The following is a 19,063-nucleotide window of genomic DNA, read 5'->3' as shown; positions in this document are numbered from 1 at the left end:
GTGTTCACCAACACGATTTTTAATCTATTGATTCGTGTTCACCAACAGGAGTAAGCAGTGCAACAGCTACTCATGATTACGAGACGCCATTATATCATATGATAAAATGCAGCATTTGTCCAAGTGTGTAGACCTTCTTACTTTCCAGGTAGCCTGTTTTTTGTTATCAAAATACTGATCAGGAATCCTGTCTTCCTCAGACAGATGACACGTCAATAAAGGCAAAAATGAAATCATAATTCAAACAATTCAAGCAAGGCAATAACTATAGAGGCATCGTGGTGAGATGGGTGTGTGTGAGGACAACTCTATCAGTGGACTGAGATCATGTGACATGAATATAGGCAGCTACTCGACCTTTAGGAAGATGTTTTATAAAATGCTGTTTGCAAAGACTTGGTTTTCTAAACTCAGGTTGGACATAATCAGATTACTGTTATAAAGAAAATATACATACAAAATATAAATAAATATTTCTCTCAGGAGAGTTAAAAAAAAGTTCTAGAAAAATATTTGGAAATGAAAGCAGCTGCATAAAAGCAAAACAAATTATACCAATTGTTTATTATGATGAAAATTCATTTTCAGAGATAGGACAACATGAAAAAAGCAATGGCTGCCTGAAAAGTGGAGATCCAAAATAAAACCGTCAACAGTAAAATATGTCGACTGTCATCAGTGTCAACCCAGTCTCACGGCATTTCGTGTTCACCAACACGATTTTTAATCTATTGATTCGTGTTCACCAACACGATTTGCCCCTTTTTTTCGTGTTGCACAGCACGATTTTAAAAGCAATGTATTTCTACTGGTAATGTGTTTCGTGCCTGCAGCACGTCTTTTTCTCCGGTCGGGTCGTGGGAGACCGGAAGCTATGTGGTTCATAAAAACATGTTCTTACTCAATATCAAGCCACAATTATTGCTTTTATTTTAAATCATATAATTTCGGAATGTTGTTGCCGTCTGTGAGGCTACCTGGAAAGTAAGAAGGTCTACACACTTGGACAAATGCTGCATTTTATCATATGATATAATGGCGTCTCGTAATCATGAGTAGCTGTTGCACTGCTTACTCCTTCACTTTCTACCCCCCACTCTCTAACCCTCCCACCCTGACAATCTGCTGCAGGTCGCGAGAAGAGAAAGGGTCCCATGATCTCTGCCGGTGATGCTGAGTTCCCGCGGGATTACCACACCCTGGCTGCCGGCGGGGGTCGCGGGGTCCGGCGGTTCCCCGACAACACCAACAACACCAACGGGGGGTTCACGTCATCCTCGTTGGACCGCCGGCACAACTCCATAGCCGCCAAGAGCCTGGAGGCCCTGAACAGCATCCACAAGGCAGATATCGAGCGCCAGCGGGATGCCCTCATGGATCTGCAGAAGAACAAGTTCTCCAACAGCCCGGGGAGCCTGTCGCAGGGCTCCGCCCCCGCAGGACGACAGGTATTTCACAACAAACACACCTTATTAGCCCCCAGTAAGAAGCAGACAAACAAAGAATGCTTTCATCCTGCTAACAGGGTTATCATTTTAATTGCACCAATGGTCGTCAACTCAGTTAAAAAAATCCTTCGAAAGGTCACATATTATGCAAAATGCACTTTTTGATGTCTTTTATATATAAATGTGTCCCCGGTGTGTAAGGAGACTCACAAAGTGTCAGAAAACAAAACCCTCTCTCCTCCTTACCCACATCTCTAAAAACGGGGGTACAACGGAGCTGATCCAGATTTGCTGCAGTCATGACATAAGATCGAAAATGCATGACGTGTTTTGGACGTAAAATGATCTTCGTTTACATTAGCAAGCATCGCTAACACTCAGAGCTAACGCTGGAGAGAATATGTGTAAAAAATCCAGATATAAAAGGTTCTGTCTTTGTGGTAAACACGCGAGAGAGAAAGCGTTTGGGCTCCAAACTGTCTCAGAAATAATGATTGATGTGGTTTGGAACATAATATGGCGTTTAATCACGGTGATGAGCTGAGTTTCTGCCGGTAGAGTAGACACCCTTCTCTTCACAGAGCTCACTGCTTGCATGTGGACGCTCCAAAGAGGGCATAGCCAACAGCAGCTCGGTTACATTTAAAGCTACTGACCCAGAATCAGCACTTTTGTAATAGGGCTGAAATAGAGGGGTATGAGGCATGCTACAATGTGTGATCTGTTTGGTATTTTGAGCAAAACACAGAGACATGTTTTGTATAGATATGGCCCTATAATATATTGTTAAAATATAGTATAATATGGGACCTTTAAAAGTTACATTGCCAACTGGTCAAATATAGTAATGTAGCAGGCAATTTGGCTTTGAGATTAGATTTGGCATGCCATAAACAAGCCAAGTATAATGTTGTAGTGTGGAAGTGGAAACAAGTGGAAACTCTGCTCTTGGCATTTGCTCCATGAGTCCTTCACCATTATTATAGAAGAACAAAGTAACAGGATTATCCGGAAAACAAGATTAAGTGCTATGGTGGAGATCATATTTGTGAAAGTTTTGGAATTATATAATGAATAAATACCAAGATATAGTTTGATTTTGACAAACCTGAACAACATTTAAAAGCTACCTAATGTTCAGTGGCGTTTCTATATGTACAAAAGTGGTGGGGCACAAAAAACTTAGATGTCTATATATAAGCTTCTGCAGTGAGGTGCATGGCTGTTGAGGCACTGGCACTGACTCTTCAGGTTTACAAATATTATATTTTGACCTAAATCAAAATATAATATTATTTTCAAAAGCCTCTTTAGTCTGATGCTTCAATTAATTTTAAACGGACAGTTCAACAGAAGGATACCCACAAAATGTAATTTTATCATTTAAATATTGAATTGTTCTCTCTTAGTAAGATCCCATTTTCAATACAATTGTGGTCTTACCTTGACTTGAAGATGAAGTCCATTTGCCTATCCTTCTGGACAAAAATCTCTATTACTTTTTTGTAAAAGTCCTCCTTATCTTCTTGTAGTTTCAAAAGTCTATCATAAATCTAAATGATGGATTTATGATTCGAAAATTATAAAAGTAGGGTAGACATGTGGATATTATCCGGCTGAACAAAACTTACATTTATCTAACAGCTACGTTTCCCACAGATCTTATTTTGGGCTATTTTCTAAAATCCTATGGAGAAATCTCATTTATCTTTTGTGGAGGGAAGCCATGCGCAGCTTACTTCCTGGTTTTAGGACGCATCTCTCTCCTCCTCTTCACACACCACACTTTTCGCGGCACACGTACTTACAGCCAATCAGCTCTGAATTATGTGAGATGACGTATGGTGGGGATGGCAGCACTTTGCCCCTATGATCATTATTTTTTGCCACACACATTAAATAGGAAAATACTCTGAGCATGCGCAGTGTAGTTTTTACAGTCACCGTTCACTTAGACAGTGAGAGGGAGGGGCAGGATCGGGTTTTGTCCCACATGGCTCTAAACCAGTGCTTCTCAAAGTATGGTCCGCGGATCACTGGTGGTCCGTGAGCGCCCCCTAGTGGTCCGCGAGTATATTGGTAACATTTCACATTTGAAATAAATAAATACATTTAAGTTGTCCCCATTCTCGCGGGAATATCTCCGCAATGGAGCGAGCTTAAGTTTAACTTTTGATTGCATGATATAGCCCAGCGCAACACCTTCATCACACATGTTGCCGCTTGTTTGTACCATTTCCACGCGATTTGTAATCTGTTCTAGAAAAACGATGTGATTTCGGATATTTGTGGAGTTAGGTGGTCCGCGAGTGTTTTTTTATTGGTTAAGTGGTCCTTGGTATGAAAAAATTTGAGAAACACTGCTCTAACAACACACTCTCACTCCCTAAGCGTCCAATAGCGACGTTTGGTCAGTGTCCATGGCGTCCAATTTTGACGCTCCTAGTCTCCTTCAGCGTCATAAAGGGACGCAAATATCTTTCAACTGATTGCAATGTATTCCCATCTGCGTCGGGATTTGACGCTCATGGAAGCACGGCATTCGTTTATGCCGGCTGCCCTTAAAGGCAATGTGAGCATCCATTCCCATTGGATAACGGAGAATTTTACACCCGGAAGTAAGTACTCCTCTTACTGTCGATTGATTTTACAGTGATATCTGCACTACTCATCGACTAAAAAACACCAGATTATCCTTGTTAATTACACAACATTGATTGGTTTAAATTGTGTGCAATGCTTTTGTATTTTTCCCCTTCGATTCGGAGAAACAAATATGTTTTCTGAGTAAAGGATGTCAGAAGACACTACACTACCCAGAATCCCCAGCTATCGTTTGGCCTACACCATGTGCTCTGTTTGACAAACCCCGTTTTTTTCACCATTCATTCCGATGGCTGGCGTCCATGTCACGTGATCTTCAAATTTCTCCCTGCAGAAAAAGAAAACATGGCCGAAATTCGTTTTATTCTGGGTGTAAAATGCCTATTTTAAAGTTAGTTTGGCCATTAAAATGCGTTTTGATGTCATTTGATGCGAGAAATATGAGTTGTTATTTCAGATTATGTGTGCAGTGGATGTACATGATCTTTAGTTTGCTAGTTATTACGAAGATTACTTCAGGAAATCGCGACGTTTTCATTGTTACCAAGGTGGTTGCTAGGGACGCTGCTATCGATATTATTTCTGTTATGTTGTGTAACTGTTTCATGGTGTTATCTTTATTGCTACCCCCTTCCCCGTCAATGTATAGTGTTGGTCCACAGCCTAAACATATTAGTTTAACAAAATCCGCATCTAAAGATAGCCTACGTTATTTCCCCCCTGTGCAATTCCAGTCTCACATCTCAGAGCACATCGTCATTAACAAATACCGGAAACAGACCAAAATAATAATAATAATACCTTATTCCGAGTGTGCTTGCTTTTCTCTTTGAAAGTCATCACATAACGACATTGTAATACACGGTTCGGCTGCATTACATATTACATATCTACCGTAGTTCTGTATTTATAGAGCCCTGATGAGAAGACAAACATGAGGAACTGAAAACGTGACGTGGATCATAAATATATCAGCCATTAAACAACATCTTACATTTCTTTTCACACAATACGTCTCCTTGCAGTATCAACACTAATTCGGCTCACTTTTATATTTGATCCAATTGGTAGATAGGCTATATTTACACCATAAAGGTGCACAGCTGATATCAAGGGACACCTGGTGGTTAAAGCATGTTATTGAATTTCAATATTTTATTATTAGATATTAATACGATCCCTATAAAGTATATTCATTACTCGTTATTCTCTACTAATTGTTAATTAAAGACTGTATGTAATGACTATTTTGCACATCCCGTTCAAGATTTCAAGATTTTCTAAGGTTTATTGACATATCATATAGGCCTACACAACTGTGGTGTAGTTCTGCACTGAATGAAAAACTTGGGTTGCAGGTTCCTCAATAGTGCATTACAAGACATCTATCAATATTTGTGCATACCTCCAGCAATGTTAACTATGTTGAAGCACTTATTTTAACTGATATTATACATAATGTATTACTCTTATAAGATGTATGTAGATATTTCATCTCCGGCCTTGTCAGGTATTGAACAATCAATAAATAAAGAACACAGAATTGTTGAATATAAAACACAGAATTTATGTGATTATACTAAATGATTTTCAAATAAACACAACTGCATATTTAACTGTTACACATGCTGATGTAACGCAAATGTTCCAACTTGGGATCAATAAAGTATATCTTATCTTAAGCTGATCGATGGCTACTGCCATATTTGCAAAATGTGCCTCTGAACCTTGACAAGTGCATGTTTCAGGCTTATCAATTAATGTAATGTAATATTATCACAGGGGTCACACACATAAGACCAGCTGTTAAATAAAGCTCTTCTGACCTTAGCTGGCATGTGGGTATATATATTAATACTGCCCATATTGGGCACAAGCAATTTTCACCCATTTATTAATTATATGTTTTAAATGTGAGTGTTTCCTGTCCCCTAAACCTCCAGGGATGTACACAGTTTAATACTGGCAACTTCTTATTATGGGAAATACGAAAACGTATTTTAAAACTACAACTCCCAGTAGAGACGTGCCATAGAGAACATGTTGCGAAACAGAATAGCCAGCATGTGTAGTTCTGGGGACGGGGTGGGGGAGGGGGGACGCGGTGGACCCGTTCAAATCCAGTTTTGGACAGTCTGCCGTGGTTCCATCCCATTTCAAGTGCTGTTCGAGAATCTGCTTAACCCTCGGAGCACACTCTCCAATCACAGAGCTTGAGGACTATCACGGGGTTTGTCAAGAGCACATGGTGTAGTCCAAACGATAGCTGGGGATTCTGGGTAGTGTAGTGTCTTCTGCCATCCTTTACTCCTGGGAATGGACGCTCACATTACCTTTAAGGGCAGCCGACATAAACGAATGCCGTGCTTCCATGAGCGTCAAATCCCGACGCAGATGGGAATACATTGCAATCAGTTGAAAGCTATTTGCGTCCCTTTATGACGCTGAAGGAGCCTAGGAGCGTCACAATTGGACGCCACGGACACTGACCAAACGTCGCTATTGGACGCTTAGGGAGTGAGAGTGTGTTGGCTCTAAACAAACAGCTCAATAGGCACACACTGTAGACACTAATTAGAAGAACACATACTAAAACAGCAATGTACAGACGAATCAGATGATTAAACATGATCTTAAAATATATTTTATATATATTTAAATTTATTTTTTGCATTTTGTTGTAATCATTATTTTAATACTTTCTGCTGACACTAGGTGGGGCTGCTAATGTTATATTACTATTACAACATATTGTCTCAACACCAGGGTAGGATTTTCACTGGCGGCCATGACGGCCATGCCCCCTCGGTCTGGCCGTGAAGCCCAGAAAATAATTGTACGTCCTACGGCCACCATGGCCTGTGTGCTCCTTATACTGTTAAAATCTCGAAGTTGCTTTAAAAGCGTCAGAACAGTGGTTTCTGAACTGCATTATGCTGCGTTCACAACGGACGCGATGCGAATATTCTCATCGCTCTAACCCAGGCGTGGGGAGCCTCCGGCCCCCGGGCCGTATACGGCCCGCAAGACCATTTGGTATGGCCCTCGAGGTAATTTATAAACACACGCAAAAAAGAAAAAAATTAAAGAAATCTAGACCGCAAGATAATTAAACAAGCGAGTGCCTGTTTTTCCTGCCAACGGTCATGGTCCTTGAACACAACACGAGCCTAACTTGTCATCACGTGGTATATGTCTCGGCTGACTGGGGTGCAGTTCTGACGGAGAGCACCAGAACGCCGCTCCGGGACTTAAAAAATTGCAGTACACATGCTGCAGTTTTTGCGTGGCTGTGTCTTAGTTGCCCAGTCGCGATCTGTTCATCTGTCATACTGATCATACAGTCAATAACTTTGTTGTTATTAGCATCTGGTTAGCCAGCTATGCTAACGAATATAAGAAGCTTGTTCTCCAACCAGTGAGGTAAAGGCACATCTTGATATGAACATTATAGTTATCAAAAAACAAGAGAATAAAGTAAACAGGTATACAATACTATATGACAGTAAACAAAAGTTGTTATTAATAAACAAGAATACATTTTGAAAGGAGAGAGATTTGTAAAATATCCATAAAGAAAAAGTAAATCTGCTTACAGTTCTGTTTCATATGGGTGTTGAAAGATGTATCCATAGATCTCTTAATTTTGCTCTCAAAGTGCTCCAGATTGATGCTTTTAACTTCAACATTTAAGAAAAAAAATCTTCCCGGGGGAGCATGCCCCCCAGAACCCCCTGGAGGAGGTTAAGTCCCCCCCCTCCCCCCCCCCACTTAAATCATGTCCACATGGATAGGAAACTAAATACATTTGCACACATCTTGTGTCCATATATTTCTGTTTGGTGGTCAAACCACACCGTGCACGTGCATGCATGCGTGAGTCATGGCAAGATATCTGGATTAAGAGGTTGCTTTTTCTTTGCACAGCATGAAAGAAAGGCCAAATTAAATGGGCTGTGATATTTAAGCAGAGGTCAATAATTTGTACGGCCCTCGGAGGATGTTGAAAAAATTGAAATGGCCCTTGAGAGGAAAAAGGTTCCCCACCCCTGCTCTAACCGCTGGAGTTTCACCGCGGCTGTCAGCTGTGTTTACTCCTGCCACTCAAACAGGACGCGCTGGAGAGGGGGCGGGGCTTATATCCATGTAAATTCTATGGTGGAAACCAACTACGACAAAATTAACCTATTTTACCATGATTTAATTGTAATAGACATTTCAAAATGATGCCGAAGTAACTAAATACTGATAACGGTTAGTAAAAAACATGCTTTGACAAGTGTGCAGAGAAGACGGCAGGCGAAACACTTTTAAAATGCGTGTTCTCTGAATGGAGCGATCTCCATTCGATCAGATCAGGCTAAACTAACCTGTATCTGCTCCGTCCGTCCAAACTCACAACATCGTCCTAAAGACAGAATTAAAGCAGCGACTGTATTCGCCATGACACAGACAGTCTCTGGTTTGTTCATTTTTAACTTTTGTCTAGTTTCTGAACAGATATGAGGAGCTGTGAGGAGTTGATTAAAGAGACACACACACACACACACACACACACACACACACACACACACACACACACACACACACACACACACACACACACACACACACACACACACACACACACACACACACACACACACACACACACACACACACACACACACACACACACACACACACACACACACACACACACACACACACACACACACACACACACACACACACACATTTTTGCATTTCAAAGTATTGCTTGTACATACAGTTGAATGTTGGAGCTTCACTGTGCACTGCTGAATGATGTATGGAATGAAATGGAATATATTTGTTACATATTAATAGAATTTTAGATGTTTTTATTTGATTTTGGATTTGTGAATGGGAGAAGTAGTAGATGGAAAGAATACCAAATGCTAATTATTCAAAGTAGAGTATTTCATTTTATATATACGGTAATACTAAGGAGGCATAGGCCTATATGATGATATGTTTGACATGGTTGATATTAAAAAAGTGATTTGTTTTCCATGTCATTCGTGTGTTTTTCTTATCAGAAAGTGAAGTTATTTATTTGTAAGGTCCAAATCCAAATGTTTCCCTCAATGGCCTTTGTGCCCTAGCATGTGGCCTTTGCGCCCTGAAAAAATGTGTGACACCAAAGGCCAACTGGCCTTGCCCCTAAAATGACGAAAATCCAAGCCTGATCAACACCAACAACAATTATTGTCTCCTAAACTACTACACATTTTAAAAGCCTTTTAAAAGACATTTAGTAAATTGCTGCCTGTAATTTACTGCAGATCCACATTTCTATATAACACATGTATAATAATAACAACAACAACAACAACAACAACAACAACAACAACAACAACGTAGCCTTCGGGAGAGGGGCATCATATCTCTGAGTGCTTCCTTTTTCCCACATGTGAACATTTTCTTCCTTGGAGATAATAACAGCACATTGGTGGGCATTTTGTGGCGAGAATCCTCTGGGGCTTAAGATGTTCGCAGTGGAGGCTTTTTTATGATCACCGGGCCATTTTTTAGTGGTTAATATTGGAAAAAGTCAACGATAGAATATTGAGACAAGGATTTAAGTGAGAGAACATGAATATTGAACTCAGCGCTCCATCAAATCCTTCTCCTGTCTCTCTCCTCTTCATAGTCTCTGTTTCATTCCTCCATCAATCACCACATGCTCTGACGTGATACCTGACACAGATGGGCTGAACACAAGCTGCAGCTTCTCTCCCTGCACAGCTTCAAGGAGCAGCTCAGCATTCTGTGTGCTCTCTGTCTGAGACTCTGTTAGGAAGATTGATGTCAATATCATATCTTCTCTGTGTAAAGTACAGAGCTAGAGGCTGGACAAAGCAGCCATTAACAATATTGTTGTTTCTTTCTAAAGAGCCCATTGAGTGAAAAGTCTAAAGTTGGGTATTTACTTTATCTCTGTACTACCATTATATAATACTGTCACTTATAGGTTAACTTTAAGTATATATAGTAAATGCTGATGAAACATTCTTTAAATAAACCTTTCTGGTTCTAGTTTTAAAAAATATTTAAATGTTTAAGCAGAGACAAACGACCCAACTCTTGTTAGGCTTTTCAGTTTAAACGCCTCCATTGGACTCCTTTGTTTACATCCGCAACTTGTGCTTTTATTGGCAACACCATTTACGTGATAGTCTAGAGCAGTGGTTCTCAATCTTTTTTCAATAATGTACCCCCTTTGAAAAAAATATACCGCCAAGTACCCCCTGATCAGCCCAAAAACAATTTGTTAGGGACAAAATGCCTATATAAAGAGGTACAGTACAGCGCTGCACCATCAGTGTCTGATTTATTAAAACAACAACCTTGTAACGAGAAACACTTAAATGCTACCTTTCAAATGTTTACAATCCATCACTAAATTCATGGCAAACCAATTTTAACATCATGCAATTACACTAAGACGACATTAGTTGCATTGAACTGATCTTTTTAATATGTTATACTTACAATCAGGGACGTGCACAGACATTTGGAGGGGCTATTGCTCTAAACTTTTTCTGCAGGTCACCCTTGAAAAAGAGATCTTTTGATCTCAAGGGGCTTTCACCTGGTTAAATAAAGGCTACAAACAAAACTGGAAAAAGGGCCTGCCCCCGATAAAAGACCTTTTGGAAATTGTAACTTGTTTTTAATGTAAAAGAAACCAAACGATTATTACATCAACTAAATTGAACAGTAATTCACATCTCATAACAAAATAAGCTAAGGCGACTACTTGCATTCGGTAACTTGATTTTAAAAATGAAAACCAGGGACATTTTTTCTTTTGCGGTCCATATCACATCAAAAATATCTAACGTTAGCAACTATTAAAGACAAAATTGGGACAATTCTGTTGTAATGTAGTTTGCCAATTGTACAGTAACTGCTGTGCAGGACATACTGATAAAATAGGGCCTGTAACTAGCCTAATTACCTTAAATAAACTCACTAATTAATGAAACCAGTTCAATACGCATTATTCTTATTCTTATCATTCTTTATGAGCGCAGTAACGGTAAGGTATCTAATTACTTATCTATGTAGTATTCCATAACTTAGTAACAGAGATGGTCAAACTAAAGTAGAGACATGGCAGAAATCCTACAATGAAGCGGGACATTGAACTGTTCACCCGTGAGAGGGCGATCAAGAAAAGAGCGAGCGGCCCCATTGAGGGAGTTTACAGATGAAAAGACACAGAAAGACAGAAGCACAATAACAACAAGTAGGCTATTATTTAGGTGTTTTTTTGTAAATAACCGACGGTATCAAGAGGAAGTAAAGTCCCCTGGTTTGTCCCTTATACCCTAACTGCCATGAGACAACTCAAAATCAAGTTTCCAAAATCCGACACTGAGGTGGTCTTAACGCACCGGCAGATGACAGCGCTGACAAAGTGTGTTTCCCGCAGCGAGACGCTACAATACTAATTGTGGGCTTATCATGTTGATTCGGCCACAACAGAAAAGAGAAAAACAAACTCTCGCTCTCTCCAGAGGGGAAGGTCAGCCAAACGGGCCGTTGCCCGGGCAACATTAGCCCGTACCTGTGCACGTCCCTGCTTACAATTTAGTGAGAAACATGGGCTTGTGCTTCACTGAGGATCTTTGTCATTCTGACAGGGAGGCAACCTGCAGTTATTAGACTTCGCGTTTTGAAATATGTGTAACTCTGTTCATATAATACCCACCCACACTGCTCAAGCTTCGTTACTTTTCCTAAAATTGGTATTTATGTATTGGTATTTATTTTGGGGCGTGGGGAATGAAGAGAAAAAAAGATATGAGCATGTTATGAGCATGGGATTTTGACCCCTCATATAAACATATGCATAATGCTGCGCCAAGCAACGCTTATTGTGTAGGTGTCCGTTGATAAGCAGGCAGTCATATAATTAACTAGAATTAGCTAGATCTGACAGATTTGGACATAGACGCGAGTGAAGTATAACCGGACGCGAGCGAGAGATCAGATCAGCTGCTGCCTGCTGCTGACGGAGAACACGCAGCTCTGCATGATCACAGCTCCGCCGCTGTGACGGACCGGTGAGCGGAGCAAAATACATTAAGAGTTAGACCTAACACACTTAGCTAATTAATCTACTCTGGAACTAGCTAAACTAGTTATAAATATATTTATTCTTTACTGTCGGGTCACTTATTACAGGTTCAGCAAACTGCAAGAGCCTGACGAGCTGTCAGGAGAGGGAGAGGAAAAGAGAGCACACCGTTTATATTTCCCATTTTATTATCCAGAATTACTGTATACCTTTGAATAAAGTAGTTAATCTACTATTAGTAGTTTGTTTAAAGGCATTAATTATGTTTTTTTTTTCATTGACATAAAATAAAACTCACATACCCCCTGCAGTACTCCAACGTACCCCTAGGGGTCCGCGTACCCCCATTTGAGAACCACTGGTCTAGAGAGGACAGGACATCTTTTAGTGGTTGACCAATCACAACGGAGCTGCCCAGCTAACCAATCAGAGCAGACTGGGCTCTTGTTTCAGACATGGGGGAAATATGTATAAGAACAATAAAGCACTTTTTTAACATTTAAACATGTCACAGTAGAGACACAAAATACTAATATGAACTTGAACATTCATACTCAGGGTGATAAGGTCATATATTACTAAAGATATTCTAGGCTTAATTTGAAAACATCAAATGAGATTCAAACGTATTATTGCGTCAATTAAGAGCATTAGAGTTGGTTAGTTTTATTTTCTTCTCACTTATGACAGAGCCAGGCTAGCTGTTTCCCTAGCCCCCAGCTTTTATGCTAAACTAAGCTATCCTGCTCTGTATTTACCACACAATCGGATATCAATATTCTTATCTAACTCTCCTGGAGGAAGCAAATCAATTCCCACAAATGTTGAGCTACTCCTTTAAGTGTGCTCTCATTCTCCAAGCCTCCGTCAGCTTCTGTCCATCACGTCTCCGTCTACTCGCATCATCTCACATCTCCTCCTTCCTCTCCACCCACTCTTTGCTCTTTCATGTGCTGTGCCCAAAGCCCCACCATCTATCTCCTGAGGAAAAAGGTGGTCTGACAGGGGGAGAGAGATGGAGAAACAGGTGGAGTCTGCTGTCGTCATGGCAACCCACCGGTTTCCCATATAAGGAAACTGAGTGATATCATATCGCTGGCAATGCCTAGGCTCTGGAAGGAGGCACAGGCTCTACTGAGTGAGAGGCGACAGCAGCAGGGGAGAGACAGAGTGGAGGAAAAGAGGGAGGCTGTTCTATCGCTTGAGTCAGGGGCGAGAGAGGGTGAGAGGGTGACAGCTAGAGAGATAGAGAGGTGGGGAGAAAGAGGGGAAGGCACAGGAAGAGGAGGAGCAGGAAGATATGCTAACTGCCTCTGAGGCGATACTACTGGAACCAGTGAGGGGGGACTCCGGCGGATCCTCAGGGCGCGGGAAAGACACAGAGCCGCAGTGAGAAGAAAAAAAAACAAAAAAGATGGAGCGAGGGGAGGAGGAAAAGAGAGGCGTTTGGAGCGGGAGGATGCGCCAGGCGGACGACATGCTGATTAAGTAGCCACGGTAACTCAATCTAACCCCGTCTTCGCATGCTCAACTGAGACGTTTCAGTGGCGCTGCCATGGCTGTGTGACGCTTGTACTGCTGCATAAATGATGATGGAGTGTGAAAAGTACAGGAGTGTGTGTGTGTGTGTGTGTGTGTGTGTGTGTGTGTGTGTGTGTGTGTGTGTGTGTGTGTGTGTGTGTGTGTGTGTGTGTGTGTGTGTGTGTGTGTGTGTGTGTGTGTGTGTGTGTGTGTGTGTGTGTGTGTGTCTTCTTAATGTGTGTAGTGGCGTGTGTTAACTTATCCTCTGCTTCTTTTCTATATGATGTAAGTGCATGACAAAATGTGTGTGTGAGTGTTTGTGTTTATGTGTGTGTGTTCCCATAGCTGGCAGGTGATGTCCAGGTGTGTCTGTGCTGCTGCAGTGACGTATATGCATGTATGTGAAGGCTATGTGCATAATCACAAAATAATGTGTGTTGCACATGTGTGTGTGAGTGCACATGTGTTGGTGTGTGTGTTTGGGGCTTGAGAAGGAAATAAAAGAGGGTGGGTACAAAGATGGCTACTTGGCATGCAGGTCAGGCATGCATGTGTCTCTGCTCATCTCTGTCTCTCTGCTTCCTCGCGCCCCATCGTCTCTCTGAGCGCCGGCCGTCACTAAGCATATGTGCGCTTTGGGATTTCAGCTCAAGTGATTGAGAAATATAGCAGGCAGTAATCACTGAGTCACTGTGCACAGGGGGCCTGTTTGCGTTAGACGAGACAGGGTTTATATTCCCAAAAGTGTCCGCTTGTTGGTGCATTACATTATTTGTGGAGTGACTCGGCGGTAGATTTGGCCATTTCCAATTTAAGGTGAATGGACCAGGAGAAATAGTGATTAGTTCCTGTGAATGGCGAGATGTATATTAGGGGTTATAACCCAGGGTGCTCGGCCATCAGCTGTTTGTTTCTGTCACAATGATGCTGTGAGGAGGCTGATGATACCAATGCACATGTGTCATTATGAAGCCACCACATGGAGGTTCTTCAAAGTGTAAAACATCAGCTGGAGGTGACAGGGGTTGTTAGCACTATGTCATTAGAAATGATCCTTGACAGCAATATTATTATTTTATATAAGTGATATTACATTAATGCATAATGTGAAGTTGGGAAGTGATTTATTGATTGCAGATTTATTATTAGAGCTTTCTGTAAGCAGTTGCTTAAACGCCAACGACTTTCTAGTCCAGTCTAGTCAACAACTTAATTGTATTATTTTTTGATTCTAATAACATATTTTAATGAACAAGTCCCAAATCGCAATGTGTATGTAGCTCTAGCTGCCAAGTAAATATGTGGGTAGTCTTGTTCTGTATATAATAAATATTTTCAAAAAATCAACAAACACATTTACAATTGCATTGATTGCACGGACAGGGGTGTCCCCATTCGACTGACCCCTTCAGAGAATACCGGTAATAAAAGCATAATGAAGTCGACTAATGGCGCTGGATTCCAACAAATGCTACAGATGTATTAATGGAATTAATAGATTAAAGAACTAATTGATAATCTTTATTTGTTTAAAATGCAAACACACACTAAAACAGGCCATGTCGTCAAGGTCAGGTCTATTGATTTCCATTCAAGAGTAGTGCATTCATGTTTCTAGAAAATCATGAATTCAAAAACAAATACAATTCTTTGGGTGGTTGTAATAACCTGAAAAGCTAATTATAAATACATTTAGCTAACCATCATTGTGGCATATCTTGAAAACAGTAAAGGTGATCCTAGGTGTAGCCTAATACTTGTTTTCAATAATTCACTACATGATTACATTGGTGAAGCATGCTCATTTAGATATGCATGTATTAAGCTAAGTCAGCCATTGTTATTCGTACATATACATTTAGGGCTATTCATGATGCCCAGGCCTAACCCCACCACTCCCATTCATCACTGAATAGTAACATTAAACTTGGATAACATATCTTTCCAAACCTTTCAAGGTGGCATTTTCAATTTCCATTTCCTTACAATCTAGCTACAGAAAAGTGATAAGCAACAACATGTGTACTCGCTGAATGCAAAGTCCTGCACGATTATGGCTAAAATGATTATTACAATCATCTTGATATACAGTAGGCATCATGATTATTTTGACCAACTTAACTCCCAGTGCTGATAGGGAGAGAGTGTATGTGACGTAGCCCATATGGTAGGGGTGTAGTGTGATGGGGAGAGAGCTATGGGAGATAGCGGGAGCAGCAAAAAGCCAAAGCAAGTCTCATGCTGGCCGCTTAATAAATGTAGGAGACAAGTTATACTCGCAAAGCCCTTGTTGGAGACCCTATAATTAAAATGTTTGAGATTAGAGATTAGAACACGTTTTTTTCCCACAAAGGACTAAAAACTGCTGTTCATCAGTTTAAAACGGATACCAAAAACAAAACAAATAAAAATGAGTCTCTGAGGTTTGAGCAAGCCAACTTCCCTTTGGTATGACGTCCTTGCCGAAAGGCTTTCTATAGTACTTACCAGAGTTTAGCTTCTAGAAAACAGGTCATGTGATCAGTTTAATTTCCACATTAATGACCCTCACTAGCAAGCTCCTTCAGATGTCCTGCATGCAAACATCGTAGGACAGAACGTTTTCAATAAGAACTTGCCCTCTCAAGTGAATATCCCGAAGCACATTACTTTTCCACTGGCTGACATTACTGTGACTGGCTGTGTGGTAAAGACCTGTTTAAAGCAGATAATGGCTCGTTGGTTTTACTGGAGTTAAGCTCCAATGCACTTGCTGTAAAAAGACCGTATGCAATCACATCACCCCCAAACAAAAGACTAGCAACAACCACGTCATCTGCAGATACATATAAACCATAGTTTATATAATTGTTTTCATAATAGCATTTGTAAAAAAGTTAGAATGAATCCAATAGATATAATGAGTGGAAGTTACACACAAAGCATTTTTTGCTGATGTAGTTCTATGAGGATCAACTGCACTATACATATGAATAAATAGTATTTAAAGGACAAAGGAATACAATTGAACAGAGTGTATACACTACTTCCTGTAATTGTCTGGATGGCTTCAGATCAGGTAGGATTTGTAGTTTTGGTCAGCACGTTGGGATTGATGCCTAAAAACCACACGGAGCTCTGCAATCTGGGTCACAGCAGCCCACAGGCCTGTTCTTTCTTTCACAAACACTCTTCTTATACCCTTCAACTCCATTTTCAACATGAGTGAGACGGATTTCAAAAGTTTGCAACTGAGATTTTAGGAGAGAAAATATTTGGGTTTCAGGCAGCTCCCTGAACAGCTGCCCAAACATGAATTAATTTCTACCTACACCTTAGTTTAATTAATAAGGGAAACGTTTGCATCAAAAGCTCTCACAGCATATGTGGTGCAATTACGACTCGCAGAAAACTAAAATGAGATATTAATTGGAGGTTAAGTTAAGACAAAGTGCAAATCAGTATTTGAATGAATGCAGTGACTGTTACATTGTAAAGAGCAATCAGTTTTCAAACATAAGTGCAAGCCAAAAAACAGCTCGCAAGTTCTGTTCACACCTGGAGAACAGTGAAAGCCCTGTAAAAAACATTGAGACAAAGAATAATATTCAGAGAAGCCAGCATTTTGGCGTGAAGCCAGATCCAAACATCCCATCCTCGCCCAGAAGCTCAGTGTGTGCCATCATGTGTGATTAATTGATGGGTTTTAAGATGACTGTTGCCTCTTCTCTGCAGGCAGAAGACTTGAATACATACAGACTGTTATTGGTCGATACTGTGACAACCCTGTGGTTGTCCACCATGTGGTGCTGTGGTAACCTGGGTTTTCCTTGTAATCAGCTGATGAGACCCAGCTGTGGCACCTGGTTCCATTATTTAAGAGGGGGCTGCAGAACAGGCTCTCGCTCTCTCTCAGCTGCCCTGCTCGGTGCACCAGGACACCGCTCCTGTGTTTGTTTTATTGTTGGTTGTAACCACTGTGTTGGTGAATAAATACTTGTTTTGGGCGACTCCTGTGTGGAACTGTTGTCCTTATGTTGCAAGCAGAGCCAGCTTGTAACATATGGGGGCTCGTCTGATCCAAGAACCAGGTGATAGTTCTTTACTTGATTTGTTTGCCTTGATTGTGTAGACAGTTTGCTCCTGGTGTAGGGCATTAAGGACTAGCTTTGGAATTACCTTTTCCTGATAGGCATAAGCAACATCTCCTTTAGGGGAGCTTGTAGGTTTGTTATTTTTGTGCATAAACATGACATTTTTGTCATGGGGACACGTCCGTGGCTGTCTTGGTGAGTAACAGCTTCGCTGGGGCTTTACTGGGTCATTGGGTAAGTGTTTAAAACACCTGTCGTGGCATGCATGAAGACTAGGGTGAGACAAGATAGTTAGTATTGGGTTGGCAGTTAGCTAGGGGAGAGGTATTCCAGAGTTAAAAAAAAAAAAGTGGGGCAATAAAGTATTTAGTCAGCCACCAATTGTGCAAGTTCTCCCACTTAAAAAGATGAGAGGCCTGTAATTTTCATCCTAGGTACACTTCAACTATGAGAGACAGAATGGGGGGAAATAATCCAGGAAATCACATTGTAGGATTTTTAATGAATTAATTGGTAAATTCCTCGGTAAAATAAGTATTTGGTCACCTACAAACAAACAAGGTTTCTGGCTCTCACAGACCTGTAACTTCTTCTTTAAGAGCCTCCTCTGTCCTCCACTTGTTAACTGTATTAATGGCACCTGTTTGAACTCGTTATCAGTATAAAAGACACCTGTCCACAACCTCAAACAGTCACACTCCAAACTCCACTATGGCCAAGACCAATGAGCTGTCAAAGGACACCAGAAACAAAATTGTAGACCTGCACCAGGCTGGGAAGACTGAATCTGCAATAGGGAAGCAGCTTGGCGTGAAGAAATCAACTGTGGGAGCAATTATTAGAAAATGGAAGACATACAAGACCACTGATAATCTCCCTCGATCTGGGGCTCCACGCAAGATCTCACCCCGTGGGATCAAAATGATCACAAGAACGGTGAGCAAAAATCCCAGAACCACACGGGGGGACCGAGTCAATGACCTGCAGAGAGCTGGGACCAAAGTAACAAAGGCTACCATCAGTAACAAACTACGCCGCCAGGGACTGAAATCCTGCAGTGCCAGACGTGTCCCCCTGCTTAAGCCAGTACATGTCCATGCCCGTCTGAAGTTTGCTAGAGAGCATTTAGATGATCCAGAAGAGGATTGGGAGAATGTCATATGGTCAGATGAAACCAAAATAGAACTTTTTGGTAAAAACTCAACTAGACGTGTTTGGAGGAGAAAGAATGCTGAGTTGCATCCAAAGAACACCATACCTACTGTGAAACATGGGGGTGTAAACATCATGCTTTGGGGCTGTTTTTC

At 41.0% G+C, this 19,063-nt stretch overlaps 1 protein-coding gene across 1 annotated transcript in view; it reads left to right on the top strand.

The window, feature by feature from the left end:
• Nucleotides 1-19,063, top strand: part of srcin1b (SRC kinase signaling inhibitor 1b) — a 163,162-nt gene that overhangs the window by 54,006 nt on the left and 90,093 nt on the right. The window contains 1 exon segment of the mRNA XM_071206758.1: nucleotides 1,132-1,448. Within this exon segment, the coding sequence (XP_071062859.1) occupies nucleotides 1,155-1,448 (294 nt within the window). The 5' untranslated portion in view covers nucleotides 1,132-1,154.

This window comes from Pseudochaenichthys georgianus, chromosome 19 (assembly GCF_902827115.2).
Source record: "Pseudochaenichthys georgianus chromosome 19, fPseGeo1.2, whole genome shotgun sequence".
Lineage (NCBI taxonomy): Eukaryota > Metazoa > Chordata > Actinopteri > Perciformes > Channichthyidae > Pseudochaenichthys > Pseudochaenichthys georgianus.
This window is presented reverse-complemented; position numbering and strand designations above follow the sequence as displayed.